General features: G+C 40.5%; 1 protein-coding gene across 1 annotated transcript in view; it reads right to left on the bottom strand.

The window, feature by feature from the left end:
• The window catches only part of PAH (phenylalanine hydroxylase), a 71,142-nt gene that overhangs the window by 39,260 nt on the left and 7,100 nt on the right, over nucleotides 1–24,782 (bottom strand). The window contains exon 3 of the mRNA XM_011968639.1: nucleotides 10,147–10,330. Coding sequence (XP_011824029.1) covers nucleotides 10,147–10,330 — 184 coding nt within the window. The remainder of the gene's footprint in view (nucleotides 1–10,146; nucleotides 10,331–24,782) is intronic.

Raw genomic sequence — 24,782 nt, 5'->3', positions numbered from 1 at the left:
TCCCACCCACACAACATGGGAGTCTGAGCAAACTACTTAATTCCTGAGTCTCTGGCTTTGCATCTGTGAAATGGGCAAGGTGCTGAGCCCTTGCCCGCCTCCTTCTTTGGAGTGGGAAGAAACTGACCCAAAACAGGTGCACCTGTGACATTAGTCCTTGCACCTGAGCCTCATAATAAACTCCAGAGTTGCTTGTCTGACTAAGATAGTGATCTCAGAGGCCACTAGAGGCCAAGCCAGTCTGTACTTGTGTCTCTAACCTCTGCACCTGGGCTTTTCTGATTTTTCTCAGGCAAAAAGGTAGGGCTACCCTTTTTCCTCTAAAGTTACATTTTCTTGAGAGCTTATTATGCACCAGATACTGTGCTAAGTGCTTTACTTTCATCATCTCCTTTAATTCTCAAAACAGTCCTAGGTGATAGACATTATTGCTGTTCCCTGATGAGCAAACAGGCTCAGAGAGATAAAGTGATTTGCTCAAGATCACTAAGCTAGCTGAGCTGAAAGGACAATTCTGCAGCCAATGCACTTCACCAAAAAGCAATGCTAGGCTTTGAATAATGGTGTGGTGGTGGTGGTGGTGAAGGAGTGCTTTTAAATTTTAGATTCATTTTCTCCCACCTTGAGAAGGAAAGGAAGTGTGACAAACTAAAGTAGATCTCTAAAGGTGCTCGAAGAAGATCCCTAGGACAGCCTTGGGCCTGCCCCATCCTAAGCATCCCTGGATTTAGGGATAGTCTCTTTTTAATGTAAGTTCTCCTTCCCATACCCCTTCTTTTCTTTACTGAAGGCTGCAGGTCCCTTCCCCCACCCAGTCTCTCTCACAAAGCTGGAAATAGAGACTGACCCCAGCGACCCAGACCTCTGTTTTGAAAAGTTAAATCAGATTAGCTCATTAATGGCCTTGCCAAATACCTCGGCCGGTGGGCTGGCCTCTGTGAGCCCCTCAACAGCCTCTCGGGTGGGCGGCTGGGCTTCACGGTTAATGAATGACTTGGGCAGGCTGGGGCAACAGAGGCCCTCTGTGGAGCGGAGGCACCCGGTGGGGGCAGATCATTAATAAATATTGATTTGGCTCCAAAGGAAGCAGCCCGCTGGAGAGCTGGCCCTGGACACCCACGTAGTGGTCCCATTAAGTCGGGGTCAAATGCTTAGCCAGGACGCCAAGGGGCGGCTGGCTCAGGAGCGTCACTGAGCAAAAGACCCCCCAGGCCTGGCCAGAACCTGCTTCCTGGCCAGTGGGTCAGAGGAGGCCCATTCAATTTACAGCAGCTCAAGGTGCAGGCTGAGTCCAATCTTACCCCCTCCCTCCACCCGACATTCACCAGCCCCAGGGGTTAGCCGGCAAGGCACCCAGGCTTGCCTCCAGCCTGTCTCAGAGAGAGCAATAAATCCTGGTTTCTTGGGTGTGAAATAGAAGGCTGTTTTCACCACCCCCTCCCAGGCTCCCGGATGTCTCCTTTTAGGCAGTGGCCTCCAGCCGCGCAGAGAAGCAGTTGCTGCGTGCTGATCTCCACAGCTCCCACAAAGGAAGAAGAGACGGCTTGCCAACGTCCTGCAGGAGCAAGACTTTTAAGGGTTTTGTTTTTCTCTTTTAAGTAGCTTCTACTTTCTTTCTGGAGAAGGAATGCTCTTCAGGAAGCTCTTGGCAAGAATGATGAGCCAAAGGCTGGCTGATGGTGCCCAGCTATTACTCTCTGCCTCCTGGAGACAGCAGTGGTCAGAAGTCAGGAGTAGTGGTTTTAGGGCAAAGCATCTGTTCTCTCTGTTCACATGGAAAAATAAGAATCCCCGAACTAGATGACTAAAAGGGATCTCACACATGAAGGGTGAAATTGTGCTTAATAAGCAGAGGGAGTGAGTGAATAGATATGAGTGAAATTATGAATAAATAAAATAACCTGTAGGGCCATTTATTCCAACCACCCCCTAAATTACAACTACCCTCCCAATATCATTTTTAAGATACTATGTATCTCATAAACATTATCCATTGGCAGGTTGGCCCCTATATCCCCAAATATCCAATTCTGTCTTCTGAGAGCTCACCATTGAATTGAGATCTGGTTGCCTGTCACTGACAACTCTAGTTATGGTCAGCCAACATTGGGCCTAACAGAAGACACCTAAAGCCTCCTCCATGTATTGGCTGTGTCACTCCAGGAGCACTTATTTGGCCCTGCTCCCCTTCTTCTCATCAACTGAACCCACGCCTGGACTCAGTGCCTCAGTGCACCTCCTAAGACTACTCCTGAGGCATGCCACCTTCTCTATCACTGCCATGTATTATGCCATGTAGCCACAACCTACTAGATTATACAATGCATGGGTCTAGGCACCATGTCTGTCTTTTTCACTATTGCATCCTATCATGTGACTGACACCGAGTGGGCACTCAATCAATATCGGTAGCATAAATGATAACTGAATTAGGAGATAGATGTGAGTGAGAGAGGAATTTGGCAACGCTGACTCTGTGCTGTTTGAGAAGTAGTAGTAAGAGAAGGAAGAAAATTCCAACAGTCAAGATTTTTAAAAGGTAAGGGCCACATAATTCATAAAATGCTAAGGAAAGAGAGAATTCCTGGGGGATATTTGTGTCAGATGCTACAAAAATGTCAAAGAGGATGAAAAATAAAAGAGGCTATTGGTTTTGAGTATTGTCAGAATGGTACAAGGAAAGGAAGAAGAGAAAAGAAAAGGGAAAGAAGAAAGAAGGAAGCAAGGAGGAAAGAGGATGGTGGAAGTAGGGAAGGAAAGAGGAAGAAAGAAGGGAAGGAGAAAGAAAAGCTGCATGAAAAGGTGACCTTCTATCTCATATGCCAGTGCCATGTGCAATATAGCACCAAGTGGATGATGTTAAGCACAAAAAGTATTTGGAAATGTGAGATCATTCACAGGGCCCATCATACAATCCCACACATGAAGTTGTCTCCGTGGCTGCTAGGTAAGCCTGGCTTCATTGAGGTGGTGGCTGCAACCAATTCCTTATATATTATTATTGGCCTGGTCAGTGTCTATGTCCATGGAACTGGTGGTGACAAGTAACCTGCTATTGGCTGGGGTTATAAATCATAGAGAGCTCTCCCTATTGAAGCTTAAGGATGTCTAAGATCAAGGGCCTACTCAACTCAAGCAAGTTCAACTTGATCTTTAAGCACCCTAATGCACAGGGTACTCCACATAATCCCCTCAAGGAATCACAGGAATTGGGAGAGTGGGTCTTTGCTCCGTTTCACAGATTAAGGACAAGGGGTCATCCATCTGGAAGGGTGTCAGATGGAATTCAAACCTAGCTGGTAGTGTACAAGATGGAGACCCAAATCCTGGCTCTTGACTCCAAATTCATGGCCCTTAGTGCATCACGACAATACCCCCTCAATCCAGCATGATGGCAGTGACATTTAGTTACGGTCATTCCATATCCTTTTACTTCCTTCTTCAACTGAGAGCACACACCGGTCACACAGAGAAAATGTATTCCCTGTCTAATTTTTTTCTACCTTTCACTATCTTTTGGACTGACCCAAATAGCATTTCACGGTTGCCTTTGTTTATCAGACATCAAGAGTTTTGGGAGTTTGGACATGCTCAACCCTAAGATTCATTGTGTGTGTATCCTTATGAGAGACTTAAGGGTAAGTTTACTTGTAACCTTTTGCATGGGCCCTACATGCTAGGGCCACTTTATGCAAATTATATCATATAATCCACACAACCACACTGGTACCTGGATTTCTTCATTTGCAGATGAAAATATTGAGGCCTAAAGAGGGACAGCAACTTGGCCAAACAGCTACAGTCCAAGAATTGAACTGCAAAATCCATGCAATCTTTTAATTATACCTTTCTGACTTGTTTTCTAATATTGAAAACAAGAATGTTTGCTTTAGCTATGTTTGCTTTAGCTGTCAGAGTTGGTTGTTGCAAAGCTTAAATGAGACAACCTAATGTGAAAGAATTTGGAAAACAGTGGATGTGGCATACCAGTGAGGGATTCCTCTTAGAATGAGAGCCTCCTTATAATTTTTTAATCTTCCTGAGCTTGAAGCTCTGTGACCTGGCAAACTAGATGGGCTACAGAAATAGCATTTGCTCAGGATCTTCCTTTGCCAATGAAGAGAGCTGCCTGTGACTGACCGCAGGGAGAAGACAGTCTACCAAGGATATGAAGAGACTCTGCTTCCCGTTCCTGGGTTGGTGTCAGCTCCCCCTGTATGGGCTGATCCTCTCAGCTGGAGTCTGCTTGTCTCAGTGAGGCAGTCTGCTGAAACGAGTGACCTCCCCAGCTGCCAGGACTTAGTGCTACATCAGCACATCCAGCAAGCATCCAGGTAAAGACTGAAAAAGGCAGTCAATCCTGTGTTTTTGCAAACATGCAGATACTTGGTCTCCTGCAGACAAAGAGCCACATATATCTACAGCTGTGAAAGGCACCCATGGAATGCACAAAGTGAAATGCACGGGAGCAGGTTTAGAACTGAGAAGAGGGCAGTGAGAAGGTGGAGACAGAAAAGCCAAGCAGACGAAAGGAGAGAGGAAAGAAACGCTTAGGTGGTGGGAGTGGAGAAAAACTCTAACCATATGAATTCCCTTCCAGCCCTAAGCAGCTTCTCTCTAAAAATTCTTAACTCTTTGGGAACCATAGCCCCTTTGAAAAATCTTGTCTCCTAAAAAATATGCATGCACACCCATGTACTATCTTGCCCACAATCCCAGGGGCTTTTCAGAGCCCTCTAAGGAATCCTATCCTCCCTTCAACCCCAATTGATCTGAAATGTCAGCTTGACTCAGCACTGTTCTTCAGGTCAGAAATGTTGAAGCAGAAAAAACTCAAGAAGGCAAGGAGGGGCAATAAGAGGGAAGGAATGACTATAATGATGTTGCTTTTGTCTTCTCATAGCAATCATAAGTGTCCCCAGGCAACGTAGATAGACAGATAGATAGATAGATAGATAGATAGATAGATAGATAGATAGATAGATAGATAGATAGATAGACAGACACGCAGATAGGTCTTTCTGCTTTCCACAGAACCAGTAGTTGTTCTGGTAATTTGAGTCCACTTTTCTTTCCCTTATAATCACCATAAATTAAACAAAACCCAACAGATATTTATCCGCTCTTGGAAAATAACTGCAAACATATTTCTCAAATGGTGATGTTCCTGTAACTCTGTCTACCCAAGACATTGTGTCTGTCCGCTTCTCCTGGCTGCAATCTGTCTCCATATAGGAATTTTCTAACCCCCACTAAATGTAATGTCATGCAGTCGACTCAAAGGGAAAGGTAAAAGGATTAGTAGATTGATCGATGAAAGATATTAATGCTCTTTCATGTTGGGTTGAAGAAGGATTTGAAGTCATCAGGAAAGAGGGTAGCAGGAGAATAGACCTCAAGTATTCAAAAGACTCTCTGGATTAAAATCCTATTAAATTCACATCAGCTTCTCCAGGAGGCATTTGAGAAGGTTGGGGTTTCTTTACCATGTCGCCGTAATTAACCTTCTCTTAAGCTGTTTTGGGTGGGGAACTTTCGCAATTAAGAAACTAAAAAACTTTTATTTTCTATCACCCACATGGCTTTTTGAATGGTTTAAAAACTAGAGTGGAAAGTGGTTTACCTTAATTGATTTCTCCTACTTGAACCTGCTGTCAGACTCGCCTCTGAGATCTGTGCCCCTCAATAAAAAGGGCATTTTGTCCAGAGAAAGAATCAAAGGTTCAGATCTACTACAATGCTTTTCTTCCTCTGACTGTTCTCCCACTGAGTCCTATAGAAAGGGCGATTTTGCAAAGAAATTGTTGTTCTCCTTAAAAAGACCTGTTTCTTGGCCCAGACCCCACTTCATGGAAACTGTCACAGAAACCCAAAGAGCCTTTCTTGGCAGATGCCAGGTTGTGGCATGTCAGCATCAGCTGTCTCATTACAGGTAAGTTAAGGTCAGGTGGGGGCAGCCACTATGGGATTGGGTGACCAATCATCTGAAGAAATAAGGGTCACAAAACACATGTTGTTTTAAAGGGTTGGTCTTAGCCAGTTTTTCTTCCCTAGGGAAAATGTCATCCCACTTCAAATATCAACAACCTTGCTATTTTGAGCAAAGACGTGAGAATCCTTGCTAGGGAAATGAACCTGTGCTTCCTCCAGGTTCCAATAAGCCCAACTTTTATTACATGATGTCTCTATGTAAAAACATTAGCTTTTTAGGCTGGGCACTGTGGCTTACACTTGTAATCTCAGCACTTTGGGAGGCCGAGGTGGGCAGATCACCTGAGGTCAGGAGTGCAAGACCAACCTGACCAACATGGCGAAACCCTGTCTCTACTAAAAATATAAAAATTAGCTGGGTGTGGTGGCATGCACCTGTAATCCCAGCTACTCAGTGAGGCTGAGGCAGGAGAATTGCTTGAACCCAGAAGACGGAGGTTGTAGTGAGCAGAGATTGTGCTCCCGTGTACTCCAGCCTGGGCGACAGAGTGAGGCTCCATCTCAAAAAAAAAGATATCATTAGCTTTTTTTACTTTCATACTTCCTGGATTCTCAGAGCTAAACACAAGCAGGGAACAGGCCGAATTGCACCAACCTTGTCTTTCTCACAGCACCTGTTCCTCTATTCTACTTACCTGGGTGTGTCTTCTCCTTTGCCAGGCTGCGAGCCCCTTAAGAACAGGCAGTTTGACCCTTTCTCTCCTAGCACTGTGCCTGGCACAGAGCAGCTCTCAACACACCCTTGCCCGTGACCCCCTAGAACCCATTCTTTGCCTTAAGGCAAGTCCCAGCCTCTGTTTTTACAATGAAAAATGAAGGAGTCTGTAGGACTGCATGACCTCTCAGGTCACTTTCCAGTTGCCAGACTCTCTGAAAAAGGAGCTGTGTACAGGCTGCCTTTCGGTAGCTCTTGTGCTCATGCCAGTGTTTATAACGATAATGATGATAATGGTAAGAATAGAGAATATCTTTAAGTCCTTAAACATGCTCTGCTCTGTTCCCAGTGCTTCACTTGTGTGATTTCACCAATCCTATAAGGCAGAGGCTGTTGTGACTCCCCTTTGATACAGTGGGAGACTGCAAGGGTGAATGATTTGCTCAAAGTCACACCAAGTGTGGTCACCGTGGTTCCTGAGTCTGCACTCCTAACTCCCCCTCTATGTCCCCGCTAAGAACCTCCTTTCTGAGCCTCCAGTTCAGGCTGCCGGCTCTCCAGCTGGTTTACTATATATTCTCTGGCTCCTCCAGGGGCTGGCTGTCTGCCTGTCAATTGCTTTGATTTCCTTCCTCATGGCCCCAGCTGGCCCAGCCTCCACCTGCTCCAACCAGAGGCTGAATTGCCCCAGGATCTGGCAGGCCCTTTGTCCAGAGGGTCTGCAGCTCCTGTTGAGAGCAGGTGGCCGGAAAAAAGCAAGAGAGGGCAGTCATTGGGGAAGCAGCTTGGGAGGCTGAAAAGGAAAGAAGGCAGATAGGAATGATCCAGGGAGGAATTCCCAGTGCCTGCCCTCCAGGGACCTGAGCCCATCTGCATGGCTGCCCACTCTCTGCAAAGCCAGAACACTGGGGTGGGCTTTCCTTACCTTGGTTATACCTACAGGAGAATGAAGGCAGAGATGAGTCTCCTAGAAAGACCACGGAGCTACCTTTTGAAAAATGTTTCAGTGGCCTATTTTACGGGGTGGATCTTGTCTCATTTTAAAGCATCTCTGCCTATTCAAATGCTTCTTTCAGCTATGGTGCATGAATTCCTCTTGACCCAAAGTCTTTCCAAGTGTTTTGGAAAGAAACTCGATTTTACAGTAGAAAAAAATAACTTTTTAAAGAAGTTCATCTCTGCAATCACATTCTTAAGTATTTACTTGAATCAGTTGAAAACTTATCTTCACACAAAAACCTGCACATAAATGTTTATTCACAGCTTTATTCATAAGCATCAAAAATTGGAAGCAACCAAGATGTCCTTCAATAGGTGAATGCATAAGCACACTGTGATACATCCTGACAATGGAATATTATTCAGGAACAAAGAGAAATGAGCTATCAAGTCACAAAAAGACATGGAGGATTTGTAAATATGTATTGCTAAATGGAGGAAGCCAGTCTGAAAAGGCTACATACTGTATGATTTCAACTATGTGACATTCTTGAAAAAGCAAAACTATGGAGCTAGTAAAAAAATCAGTGGTTGCTGCAAGGAGTGTGTAAAGAAGAAGGAATGAATAGCTGGAGCATGGGGCATTTTTAGGGCAAGTAAACTATTCTGTATGACATTGAAATGGTAGATACATGACATTACGCATTTGTCAAAATCAATAAAACTACAAAACACAAAGCATGATCCCGAATGTAAGCTATGGACTTCAGTTGAGATAATATATCAATATTGGCTCATCAATTCTAAAAAAAAAAAAAAAAAAAAAAACCACACACAAATGCAAGATGTCAATAGAAGAAACTGAGGTAGGGATGAAAGACCTGGGAACTCTCTGTACTTTCTGTGCAATTTTTCTGTAAGCCTAATATTGCTCTTTTAAAAAGCCTATTAAGGTCAGACGCAGAGGTTCACGCTTGTAATCCCAACACTTTGGGAGGCTGAGGCGGGTAGATCACCTGAGGTCAAGAGTTCGAGACCAGCTTGACAAACATGGTGACAGACCGTCTGTACAGAAAATACAAAAATTAGCCGGGCTTGGTGGCGCATGCCTATAATCCCAGCTACTCGAGAGGTTGAGGCAGGAGAATGGCTTGAACCTGGGAGGTGGAGGTTGTGGTGAGCCGAGATCGCACCATTGCACTCCAGCCTGGGCAACAAGAGCAACACTCTGTCTAAAAAGAATAAAATAAAAATAAAAAATAAAATAAAACGTCTATTAAAAAATGGTTCACTTGAATATACTTGAGGCCCTAAAAAGCAGTCACTTTGCTCCTCTGTATTGCTTTCAGGCTAATCATAATCATAATAACAACCACATGGTATCATTTGTCCAGCCCTACAGTGCACCAGGCACTGTTCTAAGCACTGTTTATGTATGACTTCATTTAATCCTCACAAAAGCCCTATGAAAAATTGAGGTCAGGGCAGTTAAAGCAATTTGTCAGGGGTATCAAACTCAATAGGTGGAAGAAGCAGGACTTGAACCACAGGTTATTCAACTTCAAGCCCACACTTATAATTGCTACACTCCATCACCCTTCCCCGCCCCCACCCCCAATTCGGAGAGGATGGGTAGCATTTCAGTATGTAAATAATGGGACAATGCAAGTTTTGACAACTCCTTTATTAGTCATTCACTTGGAAATATGTGCAGAGCACCTGTGTACCAAGCAGTGTACCTGAGGATACAAATATAGGTAAGAGTGTACCTGCCCATAAGGAGCTTGTATGAGTAGAAGAGACAGATAAGAAGATGGAAAATGACAATGAAAGCCCTAGTAACAAGAAGCCAGGTAGCTCCAGCTCTGGAATTGGCATGTTATGAACTGGAGCTATATGGGGAGATCCCTCTGGTTGGAATGGAGAGATGCAAAAATCCATTCAACCATCTTGAGTTGATTTTTGTATATGGTAAAAGGCAGTGGTCCAGTTTCAATCTTCTGCATATGGCTTTCCAGTTATCCCAGCAGCATGTATTGACTAGGAATTCCTTTCCCCATTGCTTGTTTTCATGGGTTTTGTTGAAAACTAGATACTACTTATTGGGTATTACACTGATTACGTGGGTCACAAAATTATCTGTACACCAAATTCCCATGACACACAATTCACCCATGTAAAAAACCTGTACCTATAACCCTGAATTTAAAATAAAAGTCAAAAGAAAAAAAAGAGAGAAAAATAAAAATAAATACAAATTAAAAGCTTATAAAGTTAAAAAAAGAGAGAGAGAGAGAAAAAAGAAAAGAGAAAAGAAATAGCTATCTTTAGGAAGGGGAAAAAGAACTAAAATTCATTATATGTCTAAAATATACCACGCACTTGCCTAGGTCCCCAACCTATATCCGCTCAATCCCCCAAACAGTCTTCCAAGGCATTATTTCCAATACATATATATTAAATATACATATATTTAAATATGCTGTTAAATATATATCTTGCTGTTATTTTATGAAGACAGTGTGGAGTTACTTATGTTGCAAAATTCCTCTAGTTCTTACCTGTGTCTTTCTTCTTATCTCGTGAAAGCTCATGGACAGTGGCCCCAATGTCGTGCCTCAAGATCTTGATGATGTTTGTCAGAGCAGGCAGGCTACGTTTATCCAAATGGGTGAAAAATTCATACTCATCTTTCTTTAAACGAGAAGGTCTAGATTCAATGTGGGTCAGGTTTATATCATTCTCCTAGAAGAGAGAATGGGGAGGGTGAGGAGACAGTCACTGGAACTAACGCAGGTCAAAGATGCAGAACCAGTACAATAAAACCTAACACAACAAAATGGAGAGTTCACGAATATAATTGTTTTTATAAGAGTAGAAAAGAGTCCTTAAATTTGCAAAAGTTGTTTACTTTTTCTTCTTTAAAACCAAGTACTAAGTGGCAGGAGGTGGGGCAGTTAGTTCACATGTCACAATTTAATCACATGAAAATCTGCTAAAGGCCTAGAGTTGCCACTGTAAGATTTTGATTTGGTTAAAATATTTAAGACAGTTGTTGCCAAATATATTTACATAGGAAACCTCCCCACTTCCCAAATGAAATTCTATGGAATTACAATAAATAAATAAGATAGAAGCAACATTGTTCTGCTTGAATAGGGGGATCAGACTTACTTGATTTATATCTAACATCTAAATTTATTGCTTGTGAGACAATGTACTTTCATGTTTCTAATCCTCAGTTTTTCCATCTGTAACTTGCTGGTCTTAATTATACCTGCTTCGTAAGTTCATTGGGAATGTTGATGATATGATACATACGCACCACTTGGCACATAGTAAAAATGATCTAATATAATTACCACTAATATGTTTATATAGGCCAGGTGCCGGTGACTCATGCCTGTAATCCCAGCACTTTGCGGGGCGGAGGCAGGTGGATTGCCTGAGGTCAGGAGTTCGAGACCAATCTGGCCAACATAGTGAAACCCCATCTCTACTAAAAACACAAAAGAATTAGCCATGCATGGTGGTGTGTGCCTGTAATCCTAATCCCAGCTACTTGGGAGGCTGAGACAGGGGAATTGCTTGAACCAGGGAGGTGGAGGTTGCAGTGAGCCAAGATCGTGCCACTGCACTCCAACCTGGGCGACAAAGCGAGACTCTGTCTCAAAATTAAATAAATAAATAAATAAATAAATAAATAAATAAATAAAATAATATGTATATATATAATTACTTTCCATTCAAGCTATTCAATAAATACATGCATTTGTAGCACCCAACAGTGGCCAATGATCCTTCTAGCAGCTTGGAATCCATCAGTGAACAAAATAAAGATGCTTTCCTTTATAAAGCTTACATTGAAGTTGAGGGGACACAAACAACACACAGAAACTCATTTGTGCATGTTATAATGAGAAGGTCTAAGGCAACAATGCAAGGCAGAGCAGGGGGAAGCAAATGGGCATTCCTGAGGCAGGGTGAGGGCAGATTGCAGGACTAAATAGGGCAGACACATGGGGCCTCATTGGGATGGCACGATTTATGTACAGGCCTAAAGGAGTTGAGGGAGGTGAAGGCCGGAAGATGGCAGCGTGCCTGGCCTGTTGAAGAGACAGCCACAAGGTGGGTTGACGAGAGTGGAGGAGGTCAAGGGGAAAATAACAGGAGACAGTGTCAGAATAAACACAGGGCATTGCAGGCCATTTTAAGGACTATGGTTTTGATTCTGAAAGAAATAGGGGTCTTTGCAAAATTTTGAGCAGAGGAATAATATGATCTCATAGGCTTAAAAGGATCAGTCTAACTTCTATGTTGAGAACAAACTTTAAGGGATAAGATAGACCAAGCAAGGCCTGTCAACAGGCTGGTGCTGAAATGCAGACAAGACGTGAATGTGGCTATGTCCACGTTGGTGGGAGTGGAAGTGGTAAGAAGACATTATATTCAGGACGTCTTCTATAATCTCCTCAAAAGGATCAAAATTATCCAAGGATATGAGAAAAGTTTGTGGGTAAGAAAACGGAAAAAAAGTTCATCACATTCCATGTCACCCTCAGATTTGACTATTACACTGATCACTATGTGGCTAAATAAAGAGAATTTCAGGAATCCAATGGGAAAGAAAGAGCACATCATATCTCCCTGAGGAATATCATCTTTAAATCAAATATTATGGGCCAAGCTAGGTACTTGGACAATGCAAGGATGAATAAGATATTTCCCGCTTTTACATTAGCCATTCCTACCCTAATCAGACCATTTTTAATGGCTGCCTGATGATCTGCTGCATAGATGCAGTCATAAATTCTTTAACCAATACTCTAGTGATCGATATATGTGCTGCTTCTTGTTTTTCTGCCACTAGAAATAATGGACAACATTATACATAAATTTTTGCCTACTTGTCTGATTTCTCAGAATAAATGCCTAGGGGTCAAATTGTTTAATCAGAAACTACCCTTTAAAGATTATTTATATATTGTCCCATTGCCTTCCAGAAAGACTATACTCATCTCTTCTATCTTTCCACTAGAAGATCCATGTTTCCCACCTGTACTAACTTTAAGAATTTTCAATATTCTTGACTTGACAGATGAAAACAGCAAATAACTCATTGCTCAATTTTTTTATTTAATTGCTGATGACACTAAACATTTTTCCTAGGTTTAGTAGCCATTTGCATTTTTTTAATGAATTATCAGTTTATACCATTTTTTATCACAGAGATTTTTTACTGATTTGTAATAATTGTTTATATTTTCATATTATTCTCATATGTGTGTGTGTGTGTATATATATATATATATATATAAAATTCAAACTGACATTTATTCTTGACTATTCTTAAACACCTCAGTGAAAAAACAATTTTTAAAATGCTCTCAAAAAGTGTTGGAACATCACAAGTATAAATAGTCTTAGAGTTTTTAAGGAATGTAGCTGTGATGTATTATCAGAAAAAGGCAATAACTTCTTTCTCAAAGGTAATAACTGCCTGCGTATCAGAGTTTGCTTGATGTCTCAAATGCTCCCTAATTGTAGAACCAAATTCCTTGGACTCTTTTGGGTTACTATGGCATCTGCTGAGTGCTAGATGCAAAATCACCAGACATAGATAAGAGGCACAAGGTGGGTTGTATAATTTGTCCAAATGCATCCCCTAAAAAAATTAGGCTGGATGACTCAAGAGTTTTATTTATATCTGTCTTGTCCCTTTCTGAGAATAGGCTGTGGGGGACTGGAGCTCATTTGTAATTATGCCACAGTTTTCTTGCAAAACCTGGACTCTTTACACTGGTTCTGAAGCAGAAATGAACTAAAAAATGAATGTTGGTCAGCAGCAACACTTGGCAAAGTCTACTCAAATGCACTGAACCCCCAACACAAAGATGTCAACTTGCAGTCAGTGTTTTCCTGCTGGAAGCACTTGCTAAGTATGGAAACACCCCACTCCCACATTCGTGCGAAGAGCTGGGAAGCTGCTTTCATTAAATGCCATAAAAACGTGAAAATAATGATTATTTACTACAGCTTCTCAATTTCAATGTCTTTAGATAGTGATATTTTAGTTCTTATGGTTATTACAAAAAAAGTCATTTATTTTAGTTGGTCCTCTAACATAAATGCCTGGCAAATTATCTGCTACTTAGTCAGAAAGTGTGTGATTTCCTTGGTAATGCTACTTATTATGGAGAAAAACAAGGAGTATTGTATACACTTTATTAAAACAAACAGATAATAGGGGTTACTGCATATTTAAATGGACAGAAAGTATCTGAAAATATAACTTAAATAACTCTAAAATTTCAAAAAATTAAAATTCACTGAACTTGTGGTTGAAGAGGTTTATCTATTGCCTGAATTGTTAATGGTATAAAGTTCAAAAGAACGGTAGTGATGCCTTTTCATACTTAAGTATCACTTTATAGTACAGAATTCTTTTCTGTGACCATCCCAACAATCCTTTGAAAAGGTTAAGGGAGACATAAAAAGATAAAATCAGAGATGAAGGTGCTTTGCCTTAAGCAGCTAGAGAACAAGGCCCATTTCTTTTCCTAATCTCAGAGTCATTAGTTTTTTAACCACACTGCCTTTCCTGCCAGGCATACATACAGTGAGCACTCCACTAAAATACTAACTTTTATTATTATTACTACCATTATGTCAAACACAAATAATTAAAACCTCTGGATGTAGTAAATACAATAAGTAACCTCAAACAGGCTCATGGTGCAGCCATTATTTATGGCTTCAACTCCAGGCAACACATCCTTGAGGACTGTGGCTAGGGAAACCCACAGAGGGGCCCCCATTAGGGAGAGAGAAAATAGTGGGGAGGTAACGCCAGAGAGACAGCGGCAGGTCTGAAGCTTTCTCTGGCAGAGATTACTTGTTAAACAAAGCAAAGAGCAATGTCATCCTTCTTGGCTCAGGAAGAAAGAGAATGGGTAGGTTCCACCTACTATTTACCTAAGATGAAGCTTCAAAAGAAGACATAACCAATTCCTGCCTTATGCAGAGCTGAGAGCACAGCAAATTCAAGAACCAAGAATGGACACACCTCTGGCATGCTTATTTGTGGGAGAGTTCGGGAAGGAAGGGGAGCAGGGAAGAAGTTCTGGGAAGCAGACCATAGGATATAGTGCTCTTCACTCACACCCCACCCCTGGAAGCATCCACTTCCACAGAGAAGTTTCTAGCTTTGAGGATAACAATAAAACAATTTATGTCTCATGACTCAGTTTTTCTAGTGTTAGAGATTTAACTTACGGGAAAATTCACACAGCATTTCACCAAAACTTCTAAGCTAACTAAACTCCCATAATAGAGGAATGATGAAGTGGACTGTGGTATAATCCCACAATGGAAGATTAGGCAATCATTAAAAAGTGAGTAACAAAAACAACAACATGTATTAAAAAACGTGTTGGTAAGCACTTCAAGACCTGAGTGCGGTGGCGGTCTCCAGATGAAGGGCTTAGGGGTGATTTTGTTTCCTTCTTTCTCTTTTTTTAAAATCATAGTTCAACTTTTTTGTTTCCTTCTTTCTCTTTTTTTAAAATCATAGTTCAACTTTCCTAGAGACATTTATTGCTTTTTTTTTTTTGAGACAGAGTCTCGCTCTGTTGCCCAGGCTGGAATGCAGTGGCACGATCTCGGCCCACTGCAAACTCCGCCTCCCGGGTTCATGTCATTCTCCTGCCTCAGGCTCCCGAGTAAGTGAGACTACAGGTGCTTGCCACCACGCCTGGCTAATTTTTTGTATTTTTAGTAGGAAAGAGGTTTCACCACTTTAACCGGGATGATCTCGATCTCCTGACCTCGTGATCCACCTGCCTTGACCTCCCAAAGTGCTGGGATTACAGGCGTGAGCCACTGTGCCCAGCCACATTTATTACTTTTATAATGAAAACTTAACTTTATTTGTTAAGTGGTTATAATGATAACCATTGGGTAAATACTTATGATAGGTATAGGTATGTGATTATTAAAAAATGTTTAAAATATTATGCCCAGGCTAACAAATGGGGGGTGGGGCATGGGAGTTATGATGAGATTATATGTAACTGCTACTTACTTGGCAGAAGTCTTACATGAGTGAAGTTTCTGGTTAATTACATACTGAACATAGAGCTGAATTGTTTAAATCATTTCTTTCCCATTGGAATCAATTTGTTAATAAACAACCCTCCAGTTTGGCATGTAATTTCCTTATTGGCGTCTTTCTAATTTACTAGTATGGATCCTTAGAAACCAATAATTTTGATTGCTAAGAGAGCCTCGAAAGTTAATTTACAAGCCTGATTAGGATCATACTTTTAACAAATGAATTTTTACTTTTCAACAAGTATCTGTGTAGGTTTACAAATTGACCCATATACACTCACCACATCTTTGCTGAGGGATAAAGAAAGCACTCTTGATACTACTCCAAGTGGACATCTAGGGGAAGGCAATAAAGGCTTGAACTTTTCAAAAACAATTTCATGATTTGTCTAATATTTAATTTATGCATAAAAGATGGCAGCATAAAACCTTGCTTAATCAGGATTCAAACAGAAGATACAGGCAAGGTGAAATGAATCACCAATTTTTCTAAGTATTCACGAGAAACCCCTTTCTTCTCCTATCCTTTAACAAAGTCTTTCTAAAGGGGGATTGGTCACAAGTAAATAAAACTATAGAAACAGATTTCATAATGGTGAAAAGTTGGCTTGTCTTTCTGGATCTTCTCTTGACCAGAAACTGGGCACCCCGTCTCCTCCTCCTCCTCTATTTTATTTATTGAAAAGAGAGAACAGTATCTTGCAAGTATGTGGGCTATCTGAGTTCAAATTTTGGTTCTGCTACTCACTACCTTTGGATATATTAATTGGCCATTCTGAAGTTGGTATTCTGTGTTTAAAATTAAGATGATAATATTACCTGGCAGCTTAATGAGAGTTTAAAAAAGCAAAAGCACCTAACAATTTTTGTCTGAACCTAACAATTTTTGTCTTCATTAATAGATATTCAGTAGGTATTCCTTACACTCTGCCTCCTCAACTTGGTATAGATGCTCATTTCTCTGAAAGATGGAGCACATTACATTTTATGTGTCATTTTATTCTTCAATATTTGTTTCACCCTAAATTTTTCTCAGCTCTTTTTTTTTATTTTTATTTTTTTTGAGAGCACACTTCGAAACGAAGGAAGGCCTAGGCATCTTTTGAGATGAGAATAGACTGGCAAGGGAGAGCTTCTTGGACCACTATGTGCTACGTGCTGTTGTCTTGGAGTAAACCTAAGTGAAGTTATGTCCTGGCCTGTTTCAGAGGTTACTGGGGACAATATCAAAGAAATTTACAAAAAAATGTCCTAAATCACCGGTCTTAGGTAAATAGACAGGAACGTTCAATAATTCATTCAGTTAAGCACCTTTTTTGTGTTAACCACTGTTCTAGGTGCTGGGGTGTAACAGTGGGAAAAGCAGAAAAAAAAATCTCAGCCCTCGTGAAGCTTTACGTTCTTGAAGGAGGAGACAAATGGTAGGTATGGTAAAGAAGTAAAATATATAGTCTTCAGATGGTGGTCAGCATCACGGAGACAGATGAAGCTGGAAAGGGACTGGCTACACCATTGTTCATGGAGGTGCTATTTTTAAACAATGTAGCGACGAAGTCATAAAAAAATAAACAGGTAATGTTTAAGCATGAACCTGAAATCAGTGAGGGAGAAAAACGTGAGGGAACAGCCAGTGCAAGGGTCCTGGAGTAAGAGAATGCACAACGTGAGGGCAGACCAACAAGGAGGCCGGTGTGACTGGGGCAGAGTGAGCAGGAAGTGGGGGTGTGAAGACACCAGGCAGAGAAGTTACCAGGAATAGATTATGGAGGGCCATTTTGGCCATTATAAGAAGCTATGCAAGGTAATTAGGCAGAAGAGAGATATCATTTGATTCATGTTTTAAAAGACGCATTCTGGCAGCTGTTTTAAGACTAGACTGTAGTGGGACGAGACAGGAACTGTCTGGGGCAACAACAACATTTGGAGTGAGATATGGTAGTTGCAAAAGTTGGAGAAGTCGCAAGGAGATACTGATGGAAGTTCTTACATGTTTCACTGATTTCCTCTTCCGGGAGGGCCAACAATACCCCAGTTGACCAACAATATGGAAATTAAACCCACTGGCATTTATAGGAAACTAGAAATATTCAAGAAAGTATGAGCAGCACAATTAAATTCTATAGGGAGCTCAAGATTATCCCCCACTCTAGTCTGGAGGAGGAGATCTTGGAGAGATTCAAGCTGGACCTTCCATGGGATTCTCACCCCAAAGACCATCTTTTGGGATCTCATTCCTGCTTCCTTTTGGCATGTCTCTTGTGTGATTCTTTGGACATTTTTTTCTTTCAGCCACCTCCCTCTTTATGAGATTATTTCTTCTTCCACTCTCCCTTCCAGGTAGTTTGGGCTGCCTAACTCAGAGAAGACTCCTTGCAGGAGAGAGCCAGGGCTGCAGCCAGTCTGAGGACAGACCTTTTGGAAGCAAAGGTCTGTCTACTGTAAAAATGGAGGGTAAATTCTGAAGCAGTTTTTGGCTCTAAGTGTCTAGTTCCTGCAAGCTTGTCTAGTCTGAGCGTCGGTGTCTTCATCAATTGAATGATGCTGTCTTTGAACCTACCCATATACGCCAGAAACGGCCTTGGAGCTCAGAGCTCTGTATATCTGCTTGTTTGCTTGTTCCCTTCCCCAGAGAATACATGCTAAGGCAAACAGTGTACTTCCCCCAGAAGCCTGCTTCTCATTTTTTATCCCATTACTAAGCCACTTAGAGTAAAGATTCTCAGGAGACTATTTTCCTAAAAGGCATGGACACGAGCTAGCAGAGGCTAAAAATATAGAACGCTACAGAAAATGTTTAAACCAATGCATAAATAATTGAAAGTTAGAACAATCTACTGAGATCAGTGGGATGTTTGTAGGTTAGCAGGTAAGGGTTTTGGTATACTCCTAATCATTTGGCTCCAATTCACTGGAACTTCTACTTCTTATCTTAATTTTTAGAATGAGGAAACCTAGCCACTAAAAAGTTAAATAATTTTCCTGAGGTCATCAAGCTTACAGGTTATGCAACTGGGTTCTGAATCTAAACAGTTTGATTCTAGATGATATATTCTTACTCCCAATGCCAGGTTAACCCCAAACCTAGGTTATCGCTGATAGTTTGGAGTTCATAACTGTAAAACAGCATAAGTTTAGTGGAACACTGGTGCCTGGAAGATATTAACAGATCTTCCCTAAACAAGATCCCATGGTAAATACATATAGGAAATGCTGAGTGAGATTACACTGAACAGGTTTCCTCTCTGCAGAACTTCTTAGAATCTTTAATAAGTTCATGTGTACTATGGCTCTCTAAAACCTAGATGTGGAATTTTTCAGATATAATGACCCTTGGAATTCTTTTCTGATAAAACATCTACTATCATACCAATTTTGCCAAAAAAAATGTTTAGGAAACACTGCTCTAAAGTATAGTCTAGATTATTTCATTTGTTTTGCCACTTATTTCCTTTAATTTCATTTTATAGGGTCCAGAAATGTGTTGTAAACTCCACAGCTTAAAGGTCTTGTCCGTATTTTCATATATGACTCACTTCTCCACCTCATTCACAAAGATGTTGGGAGAGGTGTAAATACACAAGCACACTATGTGCACCACAATCCCCTACTCTGCCAAGTTATTTTTCTTCTGGCAAATGGCTCCACACCAGCTATTATTGGCCATTGCCACTTTTCTATAAGTGTTCATAAACAATGCAAGTCATTCATTCTAGATTTTCATTAAAAAAATAAAACTTTAAAATCAAGGTTTTCTACTCTCCCTAGTTTTCCAACATCTTTCTCATCTTCACGCGTTCTTGAAGATTCCTAATGGGGTTCATAGATCACACATGGAAGGGGTAAAGGAATAAAAATTGTGTGACCATCTTCTGTGGCCTCAGAGTCACACTAGGCATAGCAAGATCAATAAGTTAATCACTGGCAGATCTGGGATTTAGATGCCCAATATCAAGCCTATATTCCTCCTACTCTTTATATCATAACATGGGGCTACTATAATGTTTGGTACCAAAGATATGAATTCATCTATGGGCAAATAGTGATCTCTTGATTCCTCATAAAACCTTGGCCCCAGATAGTTCCCTGATTCACCCCTTTGTAAGTAACAGATAGGTGATGGGGTGAAGTCACTAGTCCAAGGACAGAGTCCCAAGATCTACCAGCCATGCTTCTCTTGGTTCTCAATATTTTGTTTCAACATTCGCAGTTTAAAGATAATTCTCTTTACAATGAAAAGAGATGCAAAATAACTGCTGTGCCATTCTGCTTTCTCACAGCAATTGGTTTTTCTCTGATTAAAAATATATATATAAGCCCGGAGGTTTTAGCATAATAGACCTAGGTAAATTTCTGAAGTCCTACCACCTTCTCTACCTTAGACAAGCTACTGAGTCTCTGAGGTTTAGTTTCCTCCTCTCTAAAATGGGTATGGCATCTCTGACTCCCCATAGCACTGTGATGAGTATTAAATATGATTTAATTCATGTGAAGTGATAACACAGTCTCTCATGCACAGCAAGAACCCCTTCCCAGGCAATAGCCTAGAACAATGGTTCTCATTCCCGACTGGGCATCAGAGTCACCAGTGGAGTTTAAAAAAAAATTCACAAACAAACAAAAATCTAAAACCATGAAAAAATGACTGAAAATGTTGATTATATCAGAATTTTAAATTTCAACATGACAAATTATACCATAAACCCAAGTAAAATGAGAAAGACTGGGAGAAAATCTTTGTAACACACGTAACAGTATTCAGAGCATATAAAATGTCAAAAAATCGGTAAGAAAAAGGCACATTTACCAAAAGACAACCATGTGTAGACAAATCACAATTTACAAAAAGACAAATTATAAATGTTATGAAATATGACCTACATCTCACTGATAATCAGAAAAATGAAAATTAAATAAATAAATTACTGCATTTCACTCATTATATTGTCCAAGATTAAAGGCAATAATAAGCATATATTCTTAAATCTATAGAGAAATCAGTATTCTCATGTCGAACCAGTGGGAGTGTAAATTCTGACAGGACATTTGGAGAAAACCTTTGTAGTTCTGATTAAAACTAAAGATGTCCATATCCTAGGACCAGATTCCACTTATAGGTATCTACTCAAAATAAATGTTTGCATATTACTTACCAAAAAAATTGAACAAAATACTGCAGAATTGTCTGTGACTACAGAAAACAGAAAACCCCATGGATGCCAAAAATAGAGGGATGATAAATAAAATATGATACATATATATTAAGAACTATACTTCAGAAGTTAAAAGTTATGAACCTGCTCTAAATGTGTCAACATGTATACATTTTTAAATGTTGCATTCACGAAATATATATATATAGTAATTCTTACTTAACAGTTAATAAACATTCTGAGGGTTTTACATGCATCGAGTGATTTAATCTTTAGAACTACCATATGAAGCAGACACGATTACTGTTTCCATTTTACAGATGAGGAACTGAAGCACAGAGAAGACAAGTGACCCTCTCTAAGCCACAGCCCTACATACATGGAGTCCATCCTCTTGGCCACTCCACTGTGCTCACTGAAAGAGGTTGCAGACCAATGTGCACAGTATGACATTTGTCAATATCAACATACTTTTCCAAAGTCCTGGAAGGAAATATGCTAAGCTCATAATGATGCTGTCTTGGCTAGAAAGTTTGTAGAATGATCAGGATAGAGGAGAGATCAGAAAAGACTGTAGCTTTATCTTCTATTTTTTTTCTTAAGAAACAATATGTTAATTTGTAATTTTTGAAACTGCAATTATACAGGAAAAATTGAAAGTGATATGTCAAAATGTTAACAGCGGTTGATAATAGATGGAAGGAATATTAGTAGTTAATTGTCTTGCATTTAAATGCATTTTTCAATATGAAAGAACAAATACCCAGAGACAGACACTTTTGCCCCCTTCCCCCAAGAATGGAAGACTGGGACCAGGATATTTGCATTTTTTAAAAAACTCCAGAGTGTTTCAGATGTTCAGAGATATCTGTATTTGGCAGAGGTGTGGGGTGTAATAGAAAGATCATGGGTTTTGGAATCGGAGATTCAGAGTTCAATGCCATTTCCACTGCACATTAGCTGTGTGATCTTGAGTAAATTACTCAGTCACTCTGAACCTCAGTTCCCTCATCCATAAAGTGAGAGTACTACCTTCACTTAGTTTAATGCAGATTAAATCAAGAGTCATATGTGTCCAGCTCATTGCATAACGTGGTTCTACAAATACTAGAATTTGATTCTTTTAACGCAGCATCATTTTTTTGGAGGGGGGGGTGCAGGGGGACAGAGTTTCACTCTGTTGCCCAGGCTGGAGTGCAGTGAGGTGGTCTCAGCTAACTGCAACCTCTCTCTCCCGGGTTCAAGCAATTCTCATGCCTCAGCCACCTGAGTAGCTGGGATTACAGGAATGCGCCATCATGCCCAGATAATTTTTGTACTTTTAGTAGTGACGGGGATTCGCCATTTTGGCCAGGCTGGTTTGAATTCCTGGCCTCAAGTGATCTGCCTGCCTCGGCCTCCCAAAGTGCTGGGATTACAGGTTTGAGCCACCATGCCCAGCCTTAACTCAGTACTTTGAGTGATTGTAACATTTTGCCAGGCTGTTACTAAGGTGAGAAGTATACTGGCCTATATAATATCTACAGCAACTTCTGAAGTATGCTTGGAAAAAAAAATCAATACTCACTAGCAACCCTTCTTCAGTCACCCACTATAGTGACCTCTGTTTCCTCTTCTGTAAAATGGGGGTAATAACATCACTTACTGACCTGTGTAGTTGAGATTCTGGATAACGCTTCAGAGAGTTCAACCAAAGTTCACACACATTCATGTGACCCCCCTACACCACCACCACCACCACACACACACACATACACACACATCTTGAGTGCATTCCATCCAGTTCTGATAATTTAGTTACTTGTTGTTTATTTATTAGGTTGAAAACATTCTGTTCATTTACTATTATTTAATCTATTAACTCTGACTTAGGCCTAAGGGGCAACCTCTCAAGGAGAAAACGCTGATTATCTAATACAAAAGCTAAAAAGTTAGGTGCATTTTACAGATACATTCTTTCTCAGGGACAGTTTGTTGCTCAGAAAATGCTGTCCCTCTTCTCTACACTCATTGCTTGCTCTCACTCAGACATAAATTCTCCTCCCCCAGGTTTAATTTTTTTAAGGCAATTTTTAAAGAAAAATTTTGATTTATGAAAAAATAGAAATGATAGCACAGAGAGTTTCCACATAACCTGGACTCAGTCTCCCTCATTATGAATATCTTACATTAATGTGGAACACAGGTTACAATTAATGAACCAATATTGATGCAGGTTGTAAACTAAAGACCATACTTTATTCAAATTTCTTTAGTTTATATCTAAAGTCCTTTGTCTGTTCTAGGATCTCATTCAAGATACCACGTTACATTTAGTCCTCATGTCTCTTTTTTTTTTTTTTTTTATACGGAGTTTCACTCTTGTTGCCCAGGCTGGAGGGCAGTGGTGCGATCTCGGCTTTCTGCAACCTCTGTCCCCCTGGTTCAAGCAATACTCCTGCCTCAGCCTCCCAAGTAGCTGGGATTACAGGTGCCCACCACCACCCCCAGCTTTTTTGTGTTTTTAGTAAAGACAAGGTTTCACCATGTTGGCCAGGCTGGTCTTAAACTCCTGACCTCAGGTGATATGCCCGCCTTGGCCTCTCAAAGTGCTGGGATTACAGGCGTGAGCCACCGTGCCTGGCCCGAGTCTTCATACCTCTTTAGGCTCCTCTCGGCTGTGAAAATCGCTCAGACAGTACTTGTTTTTGATGACCCTGAGAGTTTTCAGGAGTAATGGTCATGTATTTTGGATAATGTTCCTCATTAGGATTCATTTGATTTTTTCTCTCATGGTTAGATGGAGGTTATGGATTGTGGGGAGGAAGACCACAGGGGTAATGAGCCATTTTCATCCTACCAAGAATTCATACTATCAACATGACATCACTGATTATGTTAATTTTATTTTATTTTTTTACTATTAAGGAAAGGTTTATTTTAATACTCAGTTTCTTTTTGAATAATGTTGATTTTGGTCACATGGCTGAGGTGTCTTTGTCACATGTCACCACTGTAAAGAGACTTTTCCCCCCCTTCCACGTGGTACTTTTTGGGAAAAAAAGTCACTATAAAAACCCACTACTTAAATTGTTTGGAATTCTAAATAGGAGATCTCTTTTCTCTACTTATTCATATATTCAATCACAAGATTTAATTATATTTAAAAACTCAGGGTAAAAATTAATCAGCTCTGGCCAGGCCTGGTAGCTCATGCCTGTAATCCCAGCACTTTCGGAGGCCAAGGCAGGCAGATGACTCGAGTCCAGGAGTGCCAGATCAGGTTGGGCAACATGGTGAAATCCTGTCTCTACTAAAATTATAAAAATTAGCTGGGCATGATGTGCCTGTAGTCCCAACTACTCGGGAGGCTGAGGCATGAGAATCGCTTGAACCTGGGAGGCAGAGGTTGCAGTGAGCTGAGATCGCGCCACTGCACTCCAGCCTGGGTGACAGAGTAAGACCCTGTCTCAAAAATAATAATAATAATAATAATAATAACAATTGGTTCAAAAAGTGAAAAGATACTTTTAAAACATTTTTTAACTTAAAAAATGTATTAAGTTAAAAAAATGTTCTTTAGATTGAATTTCATTCTTAACTGAACACAACATATATAAAACTCAGGTTCTGTTGAGGATATAAACATGACTCAAGGTTCCCTTCTTGAAGAAACCATCCTCAGGGCTAGACATAAATGTACACACTGAGCAAACAAGGAAGTGCTGCAGTTAAACATAAGAAGTGCTTTGGGAACACTGAGAAGATCGTAATTAATTCAAGGAAAGCTTCATAAAAGAGGTGTGAGGTCAGGGCCAGCTTCTGGGATGTGCAACCAGTGTCCAGTGTCGGCCCACAGGAATCACACTTGGGGTTTCATGTTCTTCATGTTCTTTGCAACCTTCTTGAAATTTGTTTGTGTTTTATTGTTTTTTTGTTTTTTTTTTTTTTTTTTT

This window comes from Mandrillus leucophaeus, unplaced genomic scaffold (genome assembly GCF_000951045.1).
Source record: "Mandrillus leucophaeus isolate KB7577 unplaced genomic scaffold, Mleu.le_1.0 Scaffold852, whole genome shotgun sequence".
Classification (NCBI taxonomy): domain Eukaryota; kingdom Metazoa; phylum Chordata; class Mammalia; order Primates; family Cercopithecidae; genus Mandrillus; species Mandrillus leucophaeus.
The sequence above is the reverse complement of the archived record's forward strand: the minus strand, read 5'-3'. Positions and strand labels throughout refer to the sequence as shown.